General features: G+C 37.3%; 1 protein-coding gene across 25 annotated transcripts in view; it reads right to left on the bottom strand.

Moving 5' to 3' along the window:
• Positions 1-26776, bottom strand: part of ABI2 (abl interactor 2) — a 65407-nt gene that overhangs the window by 30295 nt on the left and 8336 nt on the right. For 20 of the 25 annotated variants that reach the window (XM_088167917.1, XM_088167914.1, XM_088167912.1 and 17 more), the window contains exons 2-3: positions 8579-8746; positions 500-676 (exon numbers count right to left, since the gene is read on the bottom strand). In XM_088167917.1, the coding sequence (XP_088024043.1) occupies positions 500-676; positions 8579-8746 (345 nt within the window). The remainder of the gene's footprint in view (positions 1-499; positions 677-8578; positions 8747-26776) is intronic. The other 5 variants (XM_088167919.1, XM_088167918.1, XM_014880311.2 and 2 more) reach the window with 1 other exon arrangement.

Raw genomic sequence — 26776 nt, forward strand, 5'->3', positions numbered from 1 at the left:
CAAAGCACATCACTGGGTTTGTGTATAACTAACCCTGGCAGAAAGAAGAAAAGGAAGCCCATAACACTCCTCATGCAAACCCTTCCTTTGCATGAGCATCAAAGTAAACCCGTGCAATTACAGCTGGATCACACTCTGTGGTGGTAATTCAGGCAGAAAAGTGATAGTCATTAGCCCTTCAGCACCCACATATATGCCTGGCAACTGACCCAAACAATAACAGCAGCATCACACAAGTTGATATTCAGAAGCATTTTAAAAGGTGAGACTCATAGTCCCAATTAGAAATCAGATTCATTAAGTCTGAAACATTTAGAAACACTGGGGCAAGAGAAGGGGAAGGGACAACTGGAAATCAGACAGGACTCCTCTCCTGTTTATAGACACGTTGTCCAGGCAAGGAGAAACTGGTATAATTACCAAGAAAAGCATCAGGTTATTCTGAAAATATACAAAGACAATGAATTTGCAGTTTGGCTGTTTTAACAATATCACCTACCTTCACTCCATGTCCAATATCATCTAGAATTGTATAATCAATAGGTTTCCTGATGTAGCGAACTGGTCGCTCCAAGTTAGCTGGTGCAATGATTTTGTGAGTTCTTGAGGTGTTTTTGTTTGTAGTCAAGATACCAATTTCTCTTCTAGCAACTTTCTCTTTGTGAATGTCCACCGTCTACAAAAGACGCAGTGTATTTACTAACAGTGGTATGCATTGGAATACAGAGTCAGTATTAAAAAATAATTAAATCAGTTCTAATGTTTCGAAGATCTCTACACTGTACTAAACACATCACTACATACACTTGATTAAATCATCTTTCTTCAACTTACTGCTGAATTTGCCACCTCTAAAGCCACACTAATAGCTGGGGATTATTTGGGTTTTCTGTTACCCTCGTTCCTTCAGTTTCACAAAATTCCTTCTCCTTTCCATTCTTAGTAGGGCACATCGATTTACTGACACTGTTTTATAAGGTTCCTTCACTTATCCTTTTTTATTTTACAACTGCTCTCTAAGCTTTTCTTTAACATGCTCTTCAACTAGATAAAGTGTAAGGACGCCTTGTCAAACCTTAATTTTAAGACCAGAAAAACAAACCATAAGCAGGTTTTCTTACACTGTACAAGTTTGCTAAATTAGGACTGGTAAGCCTGCAATAGAATAAAATTTCACTTAGACAAATGGAGAAAGTATTTTGGTCATTACAACTCACTCATCGCAAAGCAGTGATTAGATTTTAGAACGTGTTCCATACTAATTTAGCCACAATAAAGCCAAAGGTTAAGCCCTTTGTCTTCCCTTTTGATACCTAGGGCAAACACTGGAAATCCCTTCCTTCATATAATAAAATTAGTACCACGGGAGAATCTTTGGTATAAGACAAAGTCCTGCTGACAATTCATTGCCTAAAAACATGTACATGAATCTTGTTAGGTAATGAGTAAGAAAAGGCTATCAAAAAGTCCATTTATTTCTTCCAGGAAAATATAATCTCTTAAATCATGGGCCATGGAGCTCCTTGCCTTATTTAAACCAAAAATAATTGCTTGTTCACAAAGCAGCTTTCACTATAGGAAAAAAACCTTAAACTGTGCTAAACAGTGAACAAAAGTTTTAGCTACAGGATAAAAACCAAAAGTATAAACAGCCAGAACCACCACCATAAGGACTTTTAAACACCCATAGATTCACTTCAATGATCATGAATGGCACCAGAAACACCTTCCACAGTTTCAAACCAGGCTTTGTAATAATTGGAGAATAGGTATAAATGAGAACTCATTTTCCTAACATACATTTTGTCTATTTTATTTTTCTGTAGGCAGGCACTGGGGCAGTGGGGTTGGCTACACTGTTTTACCCTGCTACAGATAGCAAAGCAAGCTAATCATGAGCAATCATCACAACCTTTAAAATTGCCACAAAAAAAATAATTTAGAAACCCCAACCAACCCCCAAACTACTTCCAAGAAGTTGCTTCTTTGCATTATTTCCAGAGAAATATCTGGGACATTATATGTGAGCTTACAACACTATCATCAAGATTGCCTAGTATTTCCCAGCAACATATTTTCAAGTTTTAACTTCACTAAAATTAAGCACTGACTACAGCTTTGTCATGTACATTCTGCCACCTCTAGTTCCATCTGCCTAGAACTGTAAGGTTTCCACTATAGGTGCCTAGCTATTCCTTAAAATAAAGCTACAGAAAAATAGATTTTAAGGTCAAAATGTATTGGCAAATCTTTCTTTGGAAAGCTCAAGTTCGTTGAGCAATGATTTGAAATTTAATGGGGGTAGTTAAAGTATCTGGGACACCCACACAAAAACCCACCCAGATTTGGCCAATATATAAATTCTGCAGAAATTCACAGTACACACAAGTGTAACAGAAACACATACATTTCTGCAACCACTTAACAACAAAACCACTCTCCAACGAATTTGCCGAGGTCCTTTATGAAGCTCCCCAAGATGACCAGGGCTGTACACCAACCCCCAACAGAGCAGTGCAGATCAGATCTTCACAGCTCTTACAGTGCTATATTTATGGTACAAGCACAAGTGCAAACCGAGCACACCAACATTTTCCAGGCCAGAGTACCTAAAGTACACCATCCTGCATCAGGCTAAGATGTAAAATTTCATCTTCCATCTCAGGCTTTTATGCCCTCTCTGTGCTAGACTTTTGCTTTTGCAGCATAGGGAACAGGAGCACACATTCTGGAGAAGATGGTCTACAGACTCCTCATCTCACCAGTCAGAGGGCACACAGGGTCTTAAGAAGCTGAAGATATGTGATGGCAACAACTTGGGAGGACAGTCATGTTTGACACCATCGACAAATCCAATCTCTACTGCAGACTCTATCTATGGTCTAGACCTTATCTGTGGCCTGGACACGCCACTGGAGAATTGCATAAACACAACTCTTGTATGTTCTTTGTCTCACAGGCCCCTGATACCATTTGCTAGAATGTTAAAAATCTTAAGTTGCAGCAGCTGGACTTCAGGATGGACTGGAGCATCAAAATCTTATGGGTCTGAATCTGGTCTTTCAAAACCAGTTTCATACCTTGGGTATTGCACTCAGAGCCAATAATTTCAATTTCAATCCACAAATCAAAATGGAAGGTATTAGTGCAGGGTTGGCAAGATGATTTCTCACTTTGTATTTCAAGTGCTAGAACTCTGCAACTTTATGTTCTTTCAGTACTTTTTTATGTAATTATCTACTAATACAAGGCAAGCACAGATATTTAATGCTCATGTTACTGTAGCAATGGTATCCTGGCACCGTGCAAAGCTGTTGCCCTGAATGAAGAGTAGGTTTTCAATAGGAGCCACGGGTACAACAAGCTTCCTTAAGGACTATGGTGATCATGAGGCATGACTACCTTAACAAACAATGAAGTGCATAAAACCTAATTAAAACCTGAAGCTCATCTGGTGAGATTTCTCTTGCATTATGATTCAGAACATCTCTTTTAGCTCGAATAGCTATGGAATAACTAGAAGTATACAAACTGCACCTAATTCTGGTCCACACACCGAAAATGGTATTGAAAAGCATTATGCTGGCAGTTTTCCAAACATTTCATTTTCTTGTTTAGTAGACTATGGAAGTCATGAGATCCTAATACATCCACAAAATAGCACGAAGGAACACTGCAGTATTCCATTAGTAGAGGAGGTAACAAAGATTAACCTGCTACTGAAGAAAATGAAAACATTTATCCTCAATACACAGGTAATTATTACCTCCAGTACGAACATAAATCCCTTATCAAGGCAGGAGAATGCAGCAAACTGTTTATTCATCAGTTTAGAAAGTTCTAATAAGAAGTTTCTGGGGTTAGAGCTGGACTAACAAAACACCTGTCTTGAAAACTCTGTTAGGAAAAGCAGATGGGATACACTGTGCCCTTCTACCACTTAAACCCCTGTTTTCTAACAAGAAATTTTGGACGCCTGACAGCATTATTATGCTTTTTCAATTTTTTTTTCACATAGCTCCATTAGCTTTGGCAAAAGCTTTTAAGTGACTGTTAGAGGTTAGGCTCATTACTGTCATCTTTTCATATGCTTTCCAAGATCCTGCAATAGCCAAGGGAGAGCATAAAGGGAAAAGTATGAACCACTGCATTTTTTTTCTATTAGGAATTTTCTGGCCATTTTGAAACATCAGGTTTTCATACTGAATTCAACAAAGCCAGTATCGAGCTCTGCAAATATTAAAACAAAAAAAACATGAAATAATATCTGGGAAAGTTAATACTACTTAGAAGTTCACTTCAAAGTCACAGAGTTTTGAGAAATATTCTCTTCTACAGGTAAACAAAATTTCTCAAAGTATTAAGTTAGCATTTAACTAACGTTAGTTTTGGCTGGGACAGAATTAATTTTCTTCACAGTATGGGGCAATATTTTGGACTAGTGCTGTAAACAGAGCTGATAACTCCAGGATGTTTTAGTTACTGCTGAGCACCGACTGCAGAGTCAAGGCCTTTTCTGCTCCCCATCCCACCCAGCCCTGGGTAGCCTGGAGTGCACCACAAGCTGGGAAGGGACACAGCCAGGACAGCTGGCCCTGCTGACCCAGGGGACAACACTCCATGTGGCCTCATGGTCAGCAGCACCAGGCTGACCTGGGGGAGCCTGGCTGGGCACTGCTGCCTGGGGACTGCCTGGGCTGCACTCTGCTGCTGCTGAGCAGCTGCTTTCATCTGCAGCCTTCCTTCTTGGGTTCTGTTTCTCTCTTCAATATCAGTTTTCTGTACTATTATTATCATTATCATCATTAAACTGCACGTATCTCAACCTACAAGTTTTCTCACTTTTACCCTTCTGCCTATCTACCCATAGCCTGGTAAAGGGGAATGAGCATGCAGCATGTGGTGCTTAGTTGCCAGCTGGGGTTAAACCACAACAGCATGCTGAAAGTCTGAATTACAGTGACATTTCAGAGATAACAGTCTCCAGAAACCTTCATTTATTCCTCTTCTGAAACCATTCTAACTTAAACTTATAAATTAATTGTCAGCCTGTTAGTCTGGTCTTTTAAAACTCAGTTTCAAAATTCTCAGAAGAAAATGTTGCTTACATACAGTACTGCTGGACTTTTATTTTTTATTAATCTTATTAATTTGATTCAATTCAAACTAATTGCAAATTACCTTGAAAACCGGATTATTACTTTAAAATTAGTAACTGCCTAATTTCGACATGTTAAAAATGTGACATTAATTGTCTCAAGCTGCATGTAATGTGACATTAATTGTCTCAAGCTGCATGTAATTTATGCACAAAAAAAAGAAATGCTACAAAAATGCTAAAAAGCTACTTGTTCCATAAACAGGAACATGCACTGTGCAAAATTGGCCTTGCATCACCATTTTTTAATGTGTTTTGCTATTCCTGTGCCTTGTAAGAATAAGACAACTGAGAAAGGTCACAAATCTTTATTGACTTTTCAGTGGAAAGTCCAAGTGAACTTCCCTGCAGAGCCTGAGCAGCTCACAGATGTTGCTACAGGGCAGCTAAGCAGCACCTGCTGCCTGCAGAGAACCCAAGCCTGCAGTCTGTTCAGTGCCTGCTCTCACAGCCAAGAGCATGGCAGGCAGCTCAGCGAGGGGAGGATGTAGGAGACCTCCCCACAACACAGTGCCACTGCAGAAAACTCACCACTACCACTCACCTTTGTGACAATGTGCTTGTTTATATAATTAGCAGCAGGTTTTAAAACGACCTTGCTAAGTAACAGATTCTGTAACTAAACCAGAAAAACATTTCTCATCATACAAATATTAAAACTTGAAAATGTGCCAGATTAATTTAAAGAATTTGGATGTTAGTAACGTTTCACAGTGGCTGCTAACTTGAAAGCCACAAGATAGTTTTTTTTAACAACTATAAATATTTGTACATATGATCTGTATTTAAGATTTTAATTCTTAGTCAAATATGAAACACTGTGTATCATCTAGTTCTGGACAAGGTTCAAGAAGGCAAGTAAGAATAGATTCATCAGCTTTCAGACCAAACCAAAGTAATTCTAATTTTTAAATCAATCGGATTTAATCACTTGCATAAAAATAGTTTCAATAGTAACAATTTCCTTATTCACAATCTATATATACTTTGAAAAAGCACAAATGATTATCAGCTTCCTTTTCAGCTCTTTGATTAGGCTGGCATTTAGAAGGAAACACAGAAAGGGATATAAATTGGCATTCTACCAATGAACAAAGGACCAGAGCATTTTATCTTACAAAGTTAATCACACCTCTCCCAGTCTGAGCTACTTGTACACAACAAGCACTTTGGGAAAAGTTTTTATACCAAGCCCCAAATGATTCTGCTCTCTTTGGAGTATAATGTGGAATCCCAAATCAGAATTAAAAGCAGGATTCCATCCAGCTATCACAATTTGCATATGTTTTCTAAACTTAAATACCAAGACCTACTGACCAAAACCAACCTGTCTTTTGTTCTATGTTACTGACTTCATTTCAAGTCAAGTTGGCTGAAATCTTAATTTGGCAGTGAGGTATTACACCACAAAGCATTTTCAGGACTGTTAGAAAAAGCTCATTAAACTTTACACCCAACATAAATACCAAGGAAACCTTCCACAGATTAGGCTAGTTTCAGGAGAAGTATAATCAAATTTCTTGAAAAAAATGTATTTATTTACAGAAAAACTATGCAAATTAATTTTTTTAAGAAAAACAACCACGGAAATTAAGACAGATAACACACTAATCTACAACACTGGTATTACGGAAAGAAGCCATTTCCAAATACATTAACTCAACTGAATAAAGTTCCTTGGATCTACACACTTCACGTTTTTAATATCCAGAATTTAAATACTGTCTGCTCCTCTGATATTATTTCTTCCATAAAGATTTGGAGAGCATCCTACATACAGATGATGCAGGCTCAAAAAAACCCACAAAACAAACCACACAAAAAATCCCCCCAAACAAATTAGATTTTCAATTTTACAGCTGTATTTTTAAAAAAGACCATAGCAGGGTTTTTTTCGTTGTTCAAGCTCAACCTATGAAATTTTGCAGACACATCTTCATTAGGTGTTGGGGTACTTCTACTCTAGTGCACTATTTTAAATAGCTAGCTGTATTGTATAAAGATCAAAGACAATCTAACCTAGCTCTCAATCTGCATAAATGTCATCCTGTCAGGAGGAAAAATTTGAAATGCTATGGCCCTTTCCACAAAAACTACTTTACAGAAGCTGTGTGACAAAATGATTTTTCCACATTCATGAAAAGCAAACTATACTGTCTTTTCCATCAGGCTCTCAAACAGCTGGAACATGTGTGAGCTGGCACTAGCCTGTGAGGAAGCACATACAGACAGAGCATTTAGATATAGCACACATTACTCGGGGTAATTCATACCACTTTCTGGGGAAAAAATGAATTTACTTGTCCACGTAATGATTAACATGGAGCATTTAGCAAAAGAAATCAAACTTCCAGCTCATTTTTGATGCAGATCCATGAGACAACTGAGGCAATCTAATAGCACAGCACTATCAAGACAGAAAATCCTCCCCACCTCTTTCTCTGTACTTGACCTGGGATTCCTCTGACCCAATCAGAGGCAATTCAGCCACTAAGCCAGCATAAAATTACTCACTTCTTTTGCTGGTTCAAATAGATCCAGTCCATCTACTTATTTCCTACCGTACACAGTGCCTCTACCTTCAAATATTTTTCTAAATACCACAGCATTCTTTATTTCAATTTATATTATTACATGGAGATCAAGAAACCCTAGTAGCCAAAATGTATTGGTCAACTAAGACACAAAATATTCAGTAAACCAACACAAAACCCAGAAACAGCTGTATCATTGTTTTTAATTTTTCTTTTAATCCATCAGTGGCTGGTAAATCTCCACTTTTATCTATCATTCATTCTCAGCCCATTCTGGCAGTCAAAATTCTCTCATCAATGTGGTGATTGAACCTGGGTTCCTGATCACAATAGCTTAGTTTATTGCTGCTCAGAAAAACTGCAAACAACAGCAAGAGTTCTGCAGCCTTACACAAATTGAAACATTAATTTTGGCTTTTGTTCATGTCACTGCAACATTAATTTTGGCTTTTGTTCATGTCACTGCAAAGTACATTTTATTAAGAAAAGCCAGGAGCAAACTATTTTTGTCATCTATGCTGTTGTCATTAGATGCCAGTATTACAGCAACAGAAAAAGTAAAAAGATGACGAGTACCATTTCCCACCATTCATTTCATATTTCTTAACATAATATTCTCATTTTACCATTAGCAACTTTTCTGTGCTTTCACTTACACAGAATGACCCCCTCTCCAAACAATAATCTGGCTGAGAATGCATTTAACCTGCTTTGGTATTTAAAAAGCTCATACTAACACGGGTACAGAACCACATGATGAGACCCAAACCCAGAATGAATATGAGAAGAAATGCATCCTTCTGTTTTAAATTCTTCTGGCTCACAAGATGTCAGTTGAGAGTTTTGCTTGCTATGTAATATCAAAGGCAAAAGAAAAAAGCCTCACTTGTGAAATATGGTTGATTGAAGATTCCATGCGCCGAAGCTGGGATGCCTGGATATCCAGCATCTGGAGAACATTGTTGGCCAAAGTGTTGATCAGATAGGCTACGCTTGCTAACGACTGCGTTGTGTAGGCTTTGGTCTCTTCCAGGGCTCGCTGCTTATCTGCTGACTGAAAAACACAAAGAAAAGGTTTATTTAGTATAAAGTCTTTCATGCAAAGATTCTTGGAATGAACTCTTTTTGCCTGTCTTTAAAGACAATGAATTATACAAGTCAAACTAACTCTAAATAAAAGTCACTATTTTTCCACAAAAGATACTAGCTTTGTATTTTAAGAGTTTCTACACTTTCTAAAGAAGAATTAAGTTCCTTTTTTTCTTGAAATATACTTGGATTTTTCTTGAAAAAAGTCCAACATCTTATTCAGTATTTTAGCAATTTACTTGAAAAGCACTCTGAGGCACCTATTATTTATTTTCTCTTAGATTTTATATGATTTAGAACTGTTTTGTTTTTCTAAACTTGGTACTTCATTTATAACTCATAACAGCCTACAAGGAGCTGCCAAACAGCATATTCCTCATCTCTCCTAATCATTTATCCCTCACTGCTGTCACAAATGGTTATTCACATTGAATGAATGATATTACCATAAGATGGTAGCTGAATACAGTGTGAGAGGAATCATTTCTAAAAAGACTAAGCCCATGTTTTCTTCTTAAACATTTTGTACTTTGTCAGATTGTCAATACTTTTTCCTATGAAAAATTAATATGATCCATTTTTCTAGTAATAGAGCACCTGAAAATATTTAGGCTATCAATAGACAAGATATCCATTAGAAATTTTAAAACGTACATATATTTCAAACAGCATTAAAAATAATAAGCTAAGAATCTAATTGTTAGGGTTCCAAGTTTCTCCTTGAAAAATAGTTAATATCACTAAGATGTAATTCAGTACAAAGAACACACATTAAAGCACTGGTAAAACATGCAACTAAGATGCTAAGAAACTTTCCAGTTTCCAAGGCTTCAGTATACAGTGAACTTCACTTTTAGGTGATCTTTAGCCATCTCACAGGCTGATGGTGCTGTTTCTAAAGCAACGGTTGATGAATGTTCTCTACTCCCACCTGTCATTATAATACTGTATTTCATTATCTCCTTGGCTCTTTGTATTATCCATATAGGTTGGGTATCAAGATTCAAGAAATGTGCTGTTATTAAAGAGGGAATATAAAGTCATTCCATATCTTTCAGCATAAGCTGAACCTAACATCCATTGCATCATATGTACTTGGAGAAACAGAAATTAAGAGTATCTGTATTTAAGGAAAACAATTCCTACAGCTCATTGTTTCTGAAGACCTTGTAGTAAGATTCTTAAAAGAAGATTGCTAGCTTTGATGGGGAAAAGAAAATCCCACACATGTAAACACAGGCACAAGACTTCAATTAAATGCTCACGTGAAAGATAATCAATACTTTTTCTTTCCTGGCAACTTCCTGTGTCCACGAGCAACACCAGTAACTTAGCTGGCCAGTGAGCAGGCTGCAGTGGTACCAGCTCCTCATCTGCTAGGAAGGAGAGCTGCAGCTGCTGCTCATCCAAGAGCTGCCTCCATGGGGCAGGAAGGAGGAATGCTGCAGGAAGTGAGTGCTTTCACTGTGTTTCTCTCCCATGTAGAAGACAAAACAAGACCAACAGAAGGAACTGAAAATTTTAGGAGCTTCTCAGGGCACAATATGAGGATATTCTCCAACAGAGCACAACTGTAAATGCTGCCTTACATTCAACTATAAGAAGTTAGAAAAATGCTATCCCCAGGTCTCATTTAAGAACTCATGACTTTTAACCAGCTGAGTAGTATGTCTTGGACATAAAAGAGCTTGAAACTCAGCTTAAGGACTCCCAAACGAAGGAACATCGAGCTCTTTACCAGTATTCTCACATTGCTGGCTTGTAAATACACTCTTTCTTCTCTTCTCCCTGCTCATCTCCCCTGCAGCAGGCACGCTCCACAGCCATTCAAACCATTTCTCAATGGCAATAATAAAAATGACCAGAAGCTTGCCTGTTTTGCTCTGCAGCTGCTGCCAATCTATTTATAGAAGCAGAAAATGCTGATTTCCATTATACTGTATATCCAGAGGAGCTGAGTATAATCCAGCAAACACAGTATTTCTTCATTAATAGACGAAGTGCTTAAGAACAAAAGGAAAACTACCTGTAATTTTAAATATTATGGGCCTCTGCTATGGTTTTTCTGCTTAAAGAAGCACAAATATGAATCCATGTTCAGAGTTAGTCCTTCCAGGGATATAACCTAATAGCTAAATTCAAGTCACCCCCAGTTCAAACCAACAAGGAACTGACTTCTCAGTGTTCCTATGCATTAAAGATCTCATAAAACAACACTATAAACTACTTTGGAACTGTTATTAGTGCAAAAACCCATTTGATTGAGGTGTCTAATTCATGTACTGAGCTGATAACTGTGATTTGTTCTACATGCCATTTTACAGAGCCTGAAATTCTCTGAGGCAAACTCCATTCACATTTGGCACAGCGAAACAGAAGTTTGAACTTTCTTCCAGTGAAGAATTTGTTCAAATTAAAATGACTATTTGAATCTACTCCTGCCAATCCATTCCAAAAGAAGAAAAAATAATTAGTGACAGCATTTTAAAACAATCATGTTTACCCTGAAAACTTTCAAGAGACGAAAACTTAAATGACTCACAGCAATAGTGAAAACTCTAGAATACTTACAGAAAAATCTTAAGTTCCCCGTGGAAATATAACAATAAATGTCAGTTAAATTTTAACCTGAAATGCCAATTCGTGTTTAGCATGAAATCCATCTTTTAATTTGATAAGTAGATTTCCAGAAATGGTATCTTAGCATATGCTCCTATGTAACGAGATCTCTATTTACACTCCACATGGACATCAAATTACATTGCTTGCAAATACTGCCACGCTCACTGAGTATGTAACTATGTAAATACAGGGATTTCTGCTAATAAGATAATGGTTTTAAGTTATCAGCCAGTATGCTTCACATCAGACTGTAAGGCAGATAAAAAGTTATTTCAATGTCCATACCTACCAAAATTCTCTAGTGAAAGAAAAAATATCAAACTGATAAGACTCTCTACAGTACTTTCAGTAACCTATGAAATACTGTTTCTGTGAAGACTATCAAAAACAAGAGAATATGTTCTATGTACATTGTAACAATAAGACTTGTTACAGTGGATACTAAAGCACATTAACTTGAAGCCCTTCAGTTCTCAGAAACATTGTGTTCAGCACGATCCAGTGCTAGTAGCAAGTGCTTCCAGCACCCTGACCTAAATTAAATGCCATGAAGCAGACCTTTGAGTATCTCTCCATTTCAGTTTTTAAACATCTTCAGCACTCACACACATAAAATTATGCATGTCTATGAAAAAATACAGGCTTGTAACACCTATCCACACACAACTCTTAGAAAGCAGTGCTTTCAACCATTAGATCAATTTGATCTGTATTTTTTTAATGGGTAATAAATTAAAAAAATCAAAGCTATTGTTTGACAAGCAAGTCTTCTTGAAACACTGCCAACACAGGGATCCTCTCATTCCTAGACCTAACATACCCCTTCCATTGTCTCTGTAGGGCCGCCTGGCAGACAGAATACCTGACCTACTTTACAACTAACTTTAAAAACAAATGGTTGTTTTAAACTCCAGTCACTTCCATTATCTTCCCTGACATGCAAAATTGCAAACACTACCCCTAGTACAGCTATGTAGATGCCACAAAGCAAAGCAACTCAGTGAATTATGGTTTGAGCAACTGCTGTATGATGGAGACTCAGGATCTATTTCAATCAGCAGTCCCTGTCACAGTAGATGTCCCCAACACCAAGCGCACACTCCATCTGCTGTAGTGAATTAGACCAGGAGCATGTCCCAAATGAAAATCATCTGATCCATGAACATTAGAAGTTTTGCCTCATCCAAAGCACTGCATAGCCAGAGAAACACAAGGAAGGATACAATCAAGAATAAAGAGGGAAAAACTATGCAGAGTTGTTGAGCTCGCTAGAAAAGGAACGAGTGCTGGAACATCACTGCATTCCATTGCATTGGAACAAGTGCTGGAACATCAATTTTTCCAGCCCTCCACTACAGTTCTTCTTCACCCGAACTGTGCAGTATCCCATGTTTCCCTCAATATTTTTCCATTAACTGAGTTAAGAATGCTGCTGTGTCTCCACTTCTTAAAACTTGTAGCTTTGACTTCTCACACAATGTTTAAATGCTTGAGTATCACAGCTGGCTCATTTTCACAGCCTTAAATAGAGATGTTTAGATCATATCTTATTGCCCATGTTACAGAATTTCCAGGCAACAGCTTAGCATTTATTCTGTTTATCATTTTTCTCCACACAATGCACACATCAGGTGTCCATGTGAGTCACAAGGCAGCATGCTTTTCTCCTGCTCTCAGCAGTCAGAGCACCATTTTGACTCACCACAGAGAGCTCATCTGATGCTCCTGCCAGCCACACACGGGGTGGGGACAGTGTCAGCTACTGCTGGGGAATGCTCCCCCCACTGCAGCAGGAAGTGGCTCCCCATGCACCTGGACACAGCAGCAGCCAGGGCTCTGCCCTAGCTCTCCCCTGGAGGGAGTTTTCCATCTGTGGGAAGTGCCCAGTACTGAAACAGTTATTTTGTTATTTTGTCTCCACCAGAAAACAAAACAAGCTATCTACAGAGAAATGTCTCACAGGATGAATCCAGTCTGAGAGCTACAGCACAGACTACAGGGACTACACAAACTGGGGCTTTTAGATAACAGGAGATCAAAGTCATTCAAGTCAGCTACAAATGCACATACTTCACAGCCAGTCAGAAAAGCCATGTATTACATACACAAGGCAAGAGTGTGTGCTTGCTTTTAGACACTGGAGAATTATTAAGTTTCCACTTCCACATGCCAGTCCAACAATGGACACAATCTGACAGCTCAGGAATGATCATAAATGTTCCACCTGAAAATACTGCTCATTTTTTTATTAGATTGTATAAACCAAATTGCTAGCATTAGAAATTACGTGGAATTCAACCTGCAGTAAATGTAGAGATGACTACTTTTCATGTCAGGATGCAGAGTCCAGACATCACTTTTGCTTTCCACTCTGGAAGTTCCATTTATACTGGACAATTATATTACCAGATTTCAATAAGAAATAGCCTGGACTGCTGACTATATAAAACATTCTCTTACTGTAGGAATTATATGTCTCAGTGTTTATTCTCCTGCCTAAGAAAACACAAAATTTTAGATTTATACGAGCAATTTATAAAACAGATCATAAAGAACAAATAAATATTGAAGGGGACAGACGAGAAAATAAAACATGCATTAAGGTATCCAAAACAACAAAATTATTTGGCCCTATGATTGGCAAAAGGAATTATTACATGCATATAGAGCACAAAATGCAGGGCTAGAAAGAAACCAAGAATTTAAGGCATTCTCCCACTCAAAAGAGTGATCAGTCAAATCCTAGTGATAAGGTCTGTTATATTCCTGTTAAGAACTTGAATAATTTTGTACAGAAAAGCATCTACAAAGAAACAAATTCTACAAAGAAACAAATGATGGGAGGCAATGTGAGCCTTACAGTAAGATTTACAAAACATCAATCCAACTGAATAAAACTAGATAAAATAAAATATGCTACCAAATGCTCAAAATGCTACTAAATTAGAAGGAAAGACTTCAAAGATAACAACATGTTAAAAAAGAAAAATACATTTCCTATAAATTGGAAAGAGGTCATAAAGACAGGTCTAAAAGTGGTGCATGAAAGGAAGCATTAAAAGCTACTAGCAGTTTAGTTGGTTATTGTAGCTAGGTTTATTTTCTACTATAGTTCTAAAAAAGAAAATGTAAAAGTTATTTATCCAGTAGCCATCACCAACTTGGAAGCTCACAGTTCTGCAGTCGGGCTAACAAGACTTATGCAAATTCTTCTGGATAAGCCAAAACATCTGGACCTATGAGTTGAGAAAGAAACTGTTTCTTATTACAGAACATTGACACAAGTTGTTGCCATTAATATCAATATTACTACAACAAAAAATTATTTCAAGATTAATACTTAATGTTGAATTGAATGGGGGCAAAAAAATAGAGCTTTTCATTCCTGAGGCTACTGTCTTTCACATCTTTTAGTAAACAGAGTTCTGAATGAAAAAAAAATCTCAATTCGTAGTCAAACTCTTCAATGTGCAATGGATTTATGCAGTAATATTTAGGCATAAATTGGAAGCCAAGGTTGAACAGTTTGACATCAAACTACACAAAAAAATATATCCAGAATATACTAATCAATTCCCCAACATATAGAGCATCTCTTGCTATTGTTTAGTGAAACAAACTCATATTTAATATACGTGATTAAAAGGTAAAATTTTAAAAATAAGACAGAAGATTAGTTTCATTTAATCAATATAACAGTTGTTTCTTTTGATTAGTTTAACACAAACCCAAGCTGGCATTTGTCTTATGACCAGCTAGCAAAACCCCTCAGGTTTCTGCTGAGGTTGCATCAGCTTCAAGAAGCCTCAAGAACAAAAGCTGCATGCTAGAGTTCAACAAGCTTGCATTATTCAGTACAAAATGTGCCCAACTGTGATACTGACAAAGCACACTTCAGTTTTCCTGTGAAGAATAGATTGAGCTCTTATATCATCCTTTTCATTTTAATTGTTGCTGAATTCCTTGAAGTTACTGAAAGCCTCATACATAATTAAGTATTTTACACACTTTTATTCAACTGCACAGATGGCATTTGCTCAGCCCATCCAAGTGCTTTCTGAGGTCCTTCCGTGAACTACAAAAAATGATTGAGAAGAAAACTGAGCATCATTAATCCAATAATTAAGTCAAAATCATGCCAAAAACTTACATAACTGTCAGTGAAAAATACAGTAGTTTTCTGTTTTAACAAACTGGCTCATTAAATACTTGCTAAAGAATATCCCTCACTCTTCTCTCGCTACCGGAACTGCTCATTCCCAGGACAAAAAAATGTGTACCCACCAATTCCTAAGGAGCTGGTCTCTAACACACAGGAGAAACAGGCACAAAGAAGCAGAAGCAATCACTGACAGGTTAGAACAGAAGGAAACAAACTCTCCCAGAGTTTCAGAAAAAACTAAGGGCCATAGAGTTCCAAGGTACTTATTTCTGTGGTACCAGAAATACCCAAAATTTCCCTTCTGGATGCAGAAGAATCCATGTGTTCTATTAGTATACAGGACACAGGGAAACTTAGTCTACCTATTTCTTTAATACCACCAAAATTTCACAGTACCTGGAGTTGGGAGTAGAATTTTTGTTCCTGTCAATTCTAATAGCATCATCTGTACTACTCATCTTGTGTGCAAACATCTGTCTCTCTGTAATTGCTTATTCATGATTATATAATGACTATATATATATATTTCTGTCATTATTTTAGAAAGACAAAAGGCTGGCTTGATCATTTGATTACTCAAATGTATACACCTTTCTTTTAAAATTAAGGAGCTCACAGTCATTGCCCATTTACATGAACTCTGCACCCTACACATTATGAATTAATCAAATGTTAGGCAACGTAAGCAAACAACATTTTGGACACAAATGGGGAACACTTCACACATATCCTGCTACAAACCCACTCATAAGGTCTCTCACAGCTTTCTGTTATTCTGCATTCAAAAAAAAAACATGAGCAGCAAAACACAGACCATGAAGCAACATGGGGAAGCAACAAATTACTGAGACTGTTAATTTGGACTGCCAATTAATAGAAACGGTAGCTCTAGAGTTTGGAGATAGAGTATTTTTACTTCACAATAATTTTAGCATGACCTTATCTGAACACTAACTATAATTAAAGTAATCTGCTTGAAAACTCTTTGTCACATCTGTGAAGAAAGGAGCAGAGCTTGTCAAGTCTCCTAGCGACACAACTCCTTTTTTATTAATGAACTGCTCTCAGAAGTGACAAGACACAGTGTAAGAATCAGCACTAAATGGAACTTCAGTTGGGGGTGGAACATCCAGGTACACAGACAGAGGTTATTCAGGCACCTAAATCATCCCACCTGATCAACATCTGTCAAGCTGAAAGGTAAGTACTTTCTCCACAACTGTATCCAAAGGCTCTACTCAACATCTGCATGAAAGCAATTAACTTGCTGCTCACACTAAGTGCATTTAAAATTTAAACCCTTTAAATGTGAACATACTGAAGTAAACTCTTTTCAACTGATAATGAGATTAGGACTATTCTCACAGCACTGTGAATTCTGTTTATCCTACATTTAGTAAAACACATCATCTTTTGATCAGAGATCACACAGTAATCAACAAAGCTGTACAAGGAACACTGGTATCCAGGCCAAACACAATCATTACAGAATATACTAGGTTTAGAATTAAGAATGCATCAAAACTATCCCTAGATTTTACAATTCAAGCAACATTCAAAGAGCAAGTAATAAATGTGATATTTTAAAATGTAATTTCCAAACACAGGGTTAATTGCATTCATCTTATTACACTAATATTAATATCATATAAAATTATTCCCATTTTTAACAAATTATTTGTAATAATAAATTATCTTTATTTATCTGCATATTAATAGCAAGCATGCTAGCTAAAGAATATACTCTTAGCATTCATACTCTAGTAAAGTCTTTGACATCAGGTTATTCTGTTTTCCAGACTATTAAAAAACTGTAATGATTCACTAAATGTCACAAGAACTTCTTGATTACAAGTGTGACTGCCTAACTTTTAAGCTATCTTAAATTCAGTATCAATAATCCGCTGCAGACTCTACAAAGTCATTTGCATTAAATTGCAGTCTTTTGTTTTCATTGCCCTAAATTTATTTGATGTTTTCAGTTCTGTGCTGAGCCTCAAAATGTAGGTTTGATTAATAGCTAGGAAAGCAACCTTCCAAAGAAATACACACAGAAGCATACCTCCTAAAAGGAAAAGCCACTTTTTAAAATACATACTGCATTCAAGACCACCACTGAGGGTAAAACTAGCTCACTGGTTTGAGATCTATGACAGCAATAGCAGTCCATTCTACCTAGGAGAAAAACAAAGCAAATGGGAGCTGTGGACAAGCACAGTTACCCTGACATCTAATCACCTGCACCACTGCTCCCATGCTGCCTGCATCACTGCAACAAACCAGTCATCTGTTTCCCTTAACCATCACTAGAACCCAACTTTGCATTTATTTCTATACATTCACAAGTGCAGCAGACCAGTTTTCACACATAGACGTCCTGCTCTCACCAGACCTTGCAAGTTCCTGTTCCTTGAGAATAGAGCCAAAGTCCTGTTTATGCAAATATAACAGGGCATGATGCATTCACACAAACCTACTAGACAAGGTTATAAAAAAACCAACTTTTTCAACACATCAGTAACACGGTTTAAAATGATGCATCAAAAATTGTATCACAAGAACAGCATGCTAGCATCCCAATGCATTTACACCTAAAATACAGTTAACACGTAGTTATATTATTAGTTATTCATCACTGCTGCACAGAATCAGACTTTGCTCTTGCCTGAGAGGAAGTAGCAGTGAGGGAATCTATTCCCCTGCTCATTCTGTGAAACCAGTGGAGGTTTCACCTTGCTCTGGTAGCTCTTCTGCAATAACACAGCTGAGAGAAGTGGGTCGTTTTCTAGTTCCTGTAACAACACAATTATTGTTGGGAGTTTCAGATACAAGGCCACTTTTGGCTTTAATAGCAGCACAGTATCAACACATTTGTGGCCATAAGGCTGGGCCAATACAAATGCACCAGATGAACAACCTCAGACACAGCAAAGATCCATAGGCTTAAACTCTATTCTCTCATGCATCTGCTGTTCTACAACTCTTCATTCACCAAGGATGATTTAGTACGCAGAGGTTTCACTGAGTTTACAGGTCAAAATCACTGGTGAACTCAAATTTAATTTTACAGTTACTTAATAAAAATAAAGCAAGTGGTAGCATTTGCAAAAATTACTTCATATGCAAAGTGGTTTTCACAAGTAAAAACTAAAATCATATAGTAATTACATTCCACTGTACAAAAACGCTATTTGCACAAATTGTTTTCCCCACTATCCATATCAGATGAACAGACTTTTATCTCTATCTCTTCAAATCTGACAAAATCTACCATCTCTAAGAAAAGATATCTACTTCAGCTTTACAAAATACTATCTATTCACACAGGGGTTTATGTAACAACTGAGTAATTTCCCAATTTTGCCCATTTCTTCCTTCCACTATAAATCGTCAATGCAATTCATTACATAGCAGTGATTGAGGTCAACAAATGGCTTTGATTTAGAATCACAGGCAGAGTGATCTGTGGCAGCAGAAGCAGATTCTGTTTCCAAGTGTCTGCTGCCAGACATCACAAGCTCATAGCAAGGAAAGCTAAGTAGGACACACAGCCATATCCTCCACCATCCCACAGCTTACAACCTAACATACCCCTCTCAACAGTCAGATGCAGGACATCGGTAATTGCCAGGGTGTAATTGCAGCAAAGCCGGGGGAGATGCACACCCTATTCGGCCAATAGCTCCCAGAGAGGCTGGCAGGTGTGGAGACAACACCCACATCAGTTACCACAGCAACACGGAGCTCCGGCACCGTCCCACTTCCTTAGGCACTCAAAAAGACAGAGGTAACTCAAGGAACACAAGCTGCTGGAAAGCCTTTCCTGCCTATCCACGGCAAACACCGTCCTGTTATGCTCAGAATTCCTCCCACATCACCACCCTAATACAAGGCTTCCAATTGCTATTCACTTTCTCTACTTCCTCACACGAGCAAGCCCCAAAATTCTATCACACTGGAAGTTATACTTTCAATTAACTACGTTTGGTAACTATGGCTAAAAAAAGCTTGAAGAGAAGTAGAGAGGCATAACTATCAGGTAACATGAGTATGCTTTCCAAAGACACCAGAGAGAGGGTTTAAACTAACGGGAGGCAGGAATTTGCATAGTCACTCTTCCTTTTCTAAGAAATAAAGACATTTGGATTGCACAGATTCCTTCACACTGACCAGTTAACACTAAATTTGAAATTATTTCCACCTGGCATTTTTTAAAGCTGCTACGAATTCAGACATAATGAAAGAAGAGAACTGTCTTCAGATTCATGCCCACAATCTGACAGAACAGGAAAAAAACCCATAAAATATTTTATATGAAAAAGTACAGGTCAAAATAAGAGACTTTCACACAACAGCTACAATATACGATATTCCTCTAAGAGGCAAAAGAACCATTTGGCATACCCCAAAACCTAGAGATTTATGCTAAATTAGCAGAGCCTGGGTGAGCTGCAATGGCAGCTGATCGCTCAACAGCACAGAAATGAAGACTCAGAAAAGGCTTCCCTCGTTCCTCTGTGTAAGGTTTGTCCAGTTTGTCCCTCTTTCTTTTTTGCACTAAAATAAAGTCCTTGCCTACTGCAGAACCACTTAAAGGCCCAAGTCTCTGAGCTCTGCAGTGCTACACACGTGCCAGAGTCCCATCACCTCAAAGGCACATTTGCACCCCAGACATCGACATATTCTTGTCTTATTCTGAAAAATCACAACAGCCCACACAACTCACAGGCCTTTTTCCTTGCTGTCCCTGTAAAGGCTTGCCACAAAGAGGGCAGAAGCAAGCAACAAAAGGTTGATTTGTTCTTGATATCAATGTTCACCTTGCTGAAAGCCGACCTCTGCTGTACAACCCACCTGCTGAAGGTGGTGGTAGCACTCAATGACACCCGGTCATAACTGAACCCAGATGGAGATTAACTAAACAAACTACCATGATAAAGTGAAGTAAAGTTAGTGAAAGTTCACTCTTGAAACCTGAAAATCAAAACAAGTGCCTTCTTATTAAGTAGATTTGTTCCCTATGTGTCCTGAGAGAACCATCTGCTCATTTTTCTGGCAAATAATGTTTTTAAAACCTTTTGCTCCTGTTACCATAGCACTGGACAAAATACAATATTGGCAGATGAGAATGGGATTCTGGCCTCTTATACACAGACAGTTAGCCAAGCCTAGATCTTTGTTCTGCACTTACTAGAGAACATTTTAGAAATATAAAAGTCATCTCAACTGAGGAGTCTCAATCTAATTGCCAAGGGTAAACGGATAGAAATAAAGATTTTTCAGAATCCTTCTTGTTCATGCTTGTAAGAGAGCTGTCAACAAATAAAAAATCATAAGGTTACAGGAGGTTTTTCATTTCAACTAGACTCAAACTTTGTTATGCTGTTACAATTTTAAAAAACCTCAGAAAATAAGCAGAAAAAAACTCTTTTCTGCAGGCACTGAAAATAGCAATTATTCTTTCTCCCAGTTTAATAAGCAGTTTTGGTCCATTTACTTCAAAATTATAAGTAAACCTTCTGTCAATTGCTATGTAGCTCAAGAACAGCAAGCCCCAAGTTGCTATATTCAACCTGCAGCATGCAACTTAACAGCACAGCATCAAGTCTTCTGCAATTATTTCAAGCAAGATCTCTATTTTACACATACATTTTCTAAGCATGACCTACATTCACATTAATGCAGTACTTCTTACCCAGAGACTGTTTCATGCATGTTCTAAAAACAATGTATGGCCATTTTACATGCATAAAAGAATATGTATTTGATTTTTCATATTAACTACACTGCAATCTCCATCCAATTTAAATACTACTTCTTTCTGCAAATTACCAAGTTACTTTTTAAAGAATTAACAAGTATCACAATGAGGTATCAAAAGCAATATGCTTGATAACCAAATCCAACCTTGGGAAAGTTTTGCTCTACATACAATACTTCTAACGTTCCCCAGACTTGAAGCAAAGAGATCATGATGCAGGTCACTGAGCCTTTCAGAATTTCTCTCTAACAATATGGAGAGTTTTCTGCTGGTAAAGAAAAGCTAGGACTTGAAGTACCCAAACTACCAGGAATAAGAGTCTTCTTGCTTATCTACAAAGGTCAATCATTCAGAACATCGATCAGGATGAGCTTGGAGAGACCAGATTTTTTTGAAAATTCCTCCAGAACATTATCAGAATTTCAATCAGTAAAGGTTTAAATCTGCTGTCTCAAAACAAAGCACTAGCATTACCCAATAGCCAAAATAGTGGAACTGGACCTCCCTGGCAGAAGCTCTGTAAATTCTATAAGGTTGTTTTCACTCTTCTACACAAAGAAAGTAGATTATGCACCAAATATATTCTTTGAATCAAAAGCACTTAATAAATGAATACATCAAATCCTGTGAGAATGACTGCAGTACCAAACAAGAGCTATTTCCAAAATGTTTCAGTTTCTTTGTTCTAACATTTAGATGTCAGCTGAAGACAATACCTACCAATAACTCACGTGAAAAACACACAAAATTACATGTGAGGACATTCTGAAAAACGGAAGTTCAACAATATCACAGCCAACATCCAGGAGAAAATCTCCATGCAGGACGTTGTAGCAGCAGCAGCTAAGGATATAGTTCTATCAGAACACCTTCAAAAAAATCAATCAAGTTATGTGGGATCCAACAGCTCTGTAAACCTGGAAGCAATTCTAAAATGAAAAATAAGCCCCACATATAGTGGCACAAGAAGTTCTACAAAGTCTGTCCTGAAAAAGGTGATTACCATAAAACCTTCAGAAAAGGACAAGAGAAATGAATCAGACAAACACTCTTGTAGTATTAGAGCATCTGCAATGCTCCAAAATTCACAGCTGCACACCTCTGCACACATATTAATGATGTTTCGGACCTCAGCTTCCACTAAAGCACTTTTTTAACAACAAAAGCATCTGCAGCCACTATCGTTTTTTACCAAAACAGGTGAAGTAATAATTTTTCTTTTCTCTGTTTATCTAATGTGAGCCAGATTTTCATAATGCCCTTTTAGATTTATTCAGATACTGATTTCAGCACTTACAGGTGCTGTTCTGCCCAAGACCTTTATAAACATCCCTTAAGACAATCCTGTATCAGACAGGATGCATTTATTTAAGAGCAATTAAACAACTCTTTTCCCCCCCATTTATAGAATTTTTACTATTTTCAACATTTATAGATTCATAAGCATTCATATGGGACAGAGAAGACACCATTAGTCACAGACATCTCAGCAGAAGATAAAAATGTACTATTTTTCCCCTACAACAGCCAAATCCAGAATAGCCCAGTGAAACTTAAGACCAGAATTTTCAGGAAGCAAAGTAATCCATTGTTTTCCTCACCTAAGAAAATTGCTAATACTGAATTTTGTGAAATACAACAGTTTAAAAAGTTGGTTTTATCACACAATTTTCAAAGAAAAGTCATGTACAGACTACAGTTGTCTCAAATAGGGGAAACATTTCCTTCCTTCCATACAGTCTAAATTCGGTGACAAATATTTCAGGAAAGAGTCATTTTAATCCCACAGCTAAGAATGATCATGCTGTTCCCCACATAGGCCAAATTTCATCATCTCTAGAGCAGCAGCAGACAGCTTTCCACATGCTGGGAACTCTCCCAATGGCCAGAGCTCAGCCCCAGAACACATCCTGCAGGCTGCACGTGTCGCATGCAGTGCTGCAGGCAGCCCAGCCCACCTGCACAGCCAGCACTGCACGGCACTGGAGCAGCTGCTCACAGCACTCGCGTAATGCAGCAGCACCTGTGCAGCGCTGCACCAAAACTGCAGACGTGAAAAGTTACACCATCAAAGCTGAAAGTGACATTGCAGACTTGTGAAAGAACATAAGTCTCCTCTCACAGCAGTTTGATGCTCCAATACAGGATATGAAGAATCCCCACGACTGTGTTTTACTTTCACCATAATTATGACACAGACTGAACCTTCGCTTATTCACCAAATTTTAATGCTACTGTTCTGACAATTCTGAACAATTTGTTGTCACAAAAATAGAAACATCAAAGAAGTGAAATGACAAAAATAAGAACATTTCAACTGCTGAATGCATTTTCTATGCCATAAAATACTCTCTTGCCTTGCATTTTTCTTTTTAATGTGAATTCAAATTGTCTTAACAGATTGCTACAGCAATATATTCAGCAAGTTCTACTACCATCTGAAAGAAGGGTTTTCTCTACATCTTCATGAATTAAAAGTGCTACATGAATGACCTGTTCATTTGACAAAACATGCCTAAATAGTATCACCTCTCTATCCATCTAGCTATGGCAATAAATACAACTATCCTGGAGAGTTTCACAAATGAATCATAGGTTTTAAGACAAAGAGGCACAGAGTTAGCACGAATTTTCAAGCTGCTTTTCAGACAAGCAATTCTCTGCTTCTTTAAGAAGGAGGATCTACCAACTGCATAATCCCCCACCTTCCTAGACACAGGCAATTGGCTTTGTTTGTATCACTCATCATCGTCCAGTCATTTTACTAAACAGTTTGTCCCTAAAACTCAGGAAAAAACATTCATATTTCCCCTACAATTAGTTAAAGAAAACCATGCACACAATTCTTTAACGGCTGTGTTCAGAGCCTTAAGGACATATGGAATCCAGACCAAAGGAAACTCCTTCCTCTGTTTGCACACAAAAGCTGTACTTACCCTGATTTGTAAAGTACGAGATCTAGAGATGACATCACGTAAGAGCTATGTTACTTAAAACTAACAGAATTAGGCATAAGAAGCCGCCTGCTCAAGTTGGGGTTTGGTCTGTGCAGAGGCACTTACCTGTTTAGCACACAAAAAAAATACAGTTTGAGAAATGAATACAATATTTTCAAAAAAACAAACAAACAAAAGCTCCTTAATCCTTGCATTTCAATCTCCACAAAGATTGAAATCCTTAACATTTCCATCTCCAATATAAATTAAATTAAAAAATAGTTTCAAAATTTTGGCCTTTCAGAGAGCCCCTGGGAGTTTCACTGAGTACAGTAATTACCATGTGGTAATGCCAAGACTCCTGAAAATTAAAGTCAAATCAGGTCACCACAGGAAGACTATTCTTTCACTCTCTTAAAAAACCAAGAAAAGCATTTTGGGCTCCTTTATGAGAAGGGGAATTTAAGTAATATTCATATAGAAACTGCAGTAGACGCCCAAGCCAAACTTCAGAACTAAAACTGGTACTTAACCTCTAAAACAGCTTAGTTCTCAAATGATAAAGCACATCCCACTGCTTATGGAAAAAGCCAGCTCCACAGAAACTCCTATTGCTGCCCATATCATTGCACAGCCTCAAGAGTAGCACAGAAAATGGAAGAAATTGTTGCTCGGTTTAGGGTTCTTTTGGTAAAAATAATTTAAAATAGAAAAGTAATTTCCTTAAGTATGTTTTTAATTTTAAAGATACTGTGTCACACAAAATTTAACTTGAGGTTATAGACTGAATATTACAAAGTTGACCATGCTGCTTAGAAAAGAAGCTAAATGTAATAAAATTCAATAGTCTGAGCCTTTACCAGTGGCAAATATCTCTCTCATTCTTCTCTGTGTTCTTAACAAAAGCTACAACTAAAAAAAAAGATAAAATTTCAGGGAAAGTAAAACACACAGAAAATATCAACCTCTGCTCATAAGAAAACAAGGGAAAATCCCCTTCTCTTTGGAGAACTTTCAAGCACAGCCTTTACAGAGAACAAGTGGATTACTGGCACTATTCCCCACTTGTTCTTTACTGAAAAAATTATTTTATATGTGTACAAACGGTTAAACAAGTTATAAGTCTGCATTAATTATCCAACTGCTGATCAAATGAGACAATTCATATGAGCCTGTCCTGCATAATGAGTACAATTTATAAGCCTTACTTAAATGAAGGGTCTTAAAATGGTACAAACATCTGTAAGAGGCTTATCACAGTAAAAAGTTCTGTTTCCAAGGACCTGCATTTGTTAGACAGATGAGTATACAAATGACAACAACAAAAATTAGAGGCTTACCCCTCCCTCTTGCTCCAGTCATTAAAACTGGATGTATTTGTAGCAAATACTGAATTACTGACTCAAATGAATGTAAAGACTTGTATACATATTTAGAAAATACAAAAATTACATTTTAAGCAGATAGTAGCTCTATTAAGTCATTCCATCAAGTGATCATACAAGTGTCCTCAATTTGGAGATGATTTAAATTATTATCACCACTACATAAATCAGAGTCCACTGATAACTTTCTACCTTCTGTTATCCAAACTGATTAATTTATACAGATGCACATATAGTCAAAGAATTACCTCTTTCTTTCAGGAATGGACTGCACTTATGACAGTGCACCCAGAATGTGATAGAAACGCTGCAAAACCAACATGCTCACTAATTCAGGTGATTACACACTACTCTTTGATGCAGAGATTCTGCATCTCAATCATTCTGCCCCTTCTGAGACAGAGTCACTTGATGGGCATGAACACAAATAGGCCTAAATCTTTGAGGCTAATTTCTGAGATCACTAACAGACGAATAAAGTGAGAAAACTGAATATATCAGAAAACACTTCAGACTGATTTATCACAAATAACAAATAAATGTAATGTCACAGTTTCACTTTTCTCTACAACTCCTTTCACTCCCAGTTCACTAGTTATTAGTCATGGTGGAAGAAGCCCATTAATGTTAGTACCATCATTTCAGCACACACATATATACTCTAGCACAGAAAAACTTCTAGCGTTCTTTTCCACAAATGAATTTTATCTAGATCTTATTAAATTGGTATGAGTAATTCAACACATTAATTCCCTCTCCTTGGAAGGTAAATCCAACACTAATTTGTGCAAAAACCATTTCAAAGGATCCAGGTTATATCGTATTCAGGATAGAGAAAATACAGTACTAAATAGAAGTAACAGCCCGAATAATCCAGTGAAATGAATTACAGTGGACAGTGCAAAATATAAGAGACATACATCTCCATCATGGAATAAATGCAAGGCAAAAGCATATGAAAGGAAAAGATAGAACTGCTTATATTCTCATTATTTATTTAAAATGTGTAGCCTTTCTAGAATACCATTAAATCCTGAGCCTTAGCTCATAGCAATAATTCCATTGATTAAGTAGCATTACCTCTCAAACTTAATTTAGTATCCCTGTAGTCTACCAAAGAAAAATGGGA

The sequence above is a fragment of the Sturnus vulgaris genome, chromosome 7 (assembly GCF_052056855.1).
Source record: "Sturnus vulgaris isolate bStuVul1 chromosome 7, bStuVul1.hap1, whole genome shotgun sequence".
Classification (NCBI taxonomy): domain Eukaryota; kingdom Metazoa; phylum Chordata; class Aves; order Passeriformes; family Sturnidae; genus Sturnus; species Sturnus vulgaris.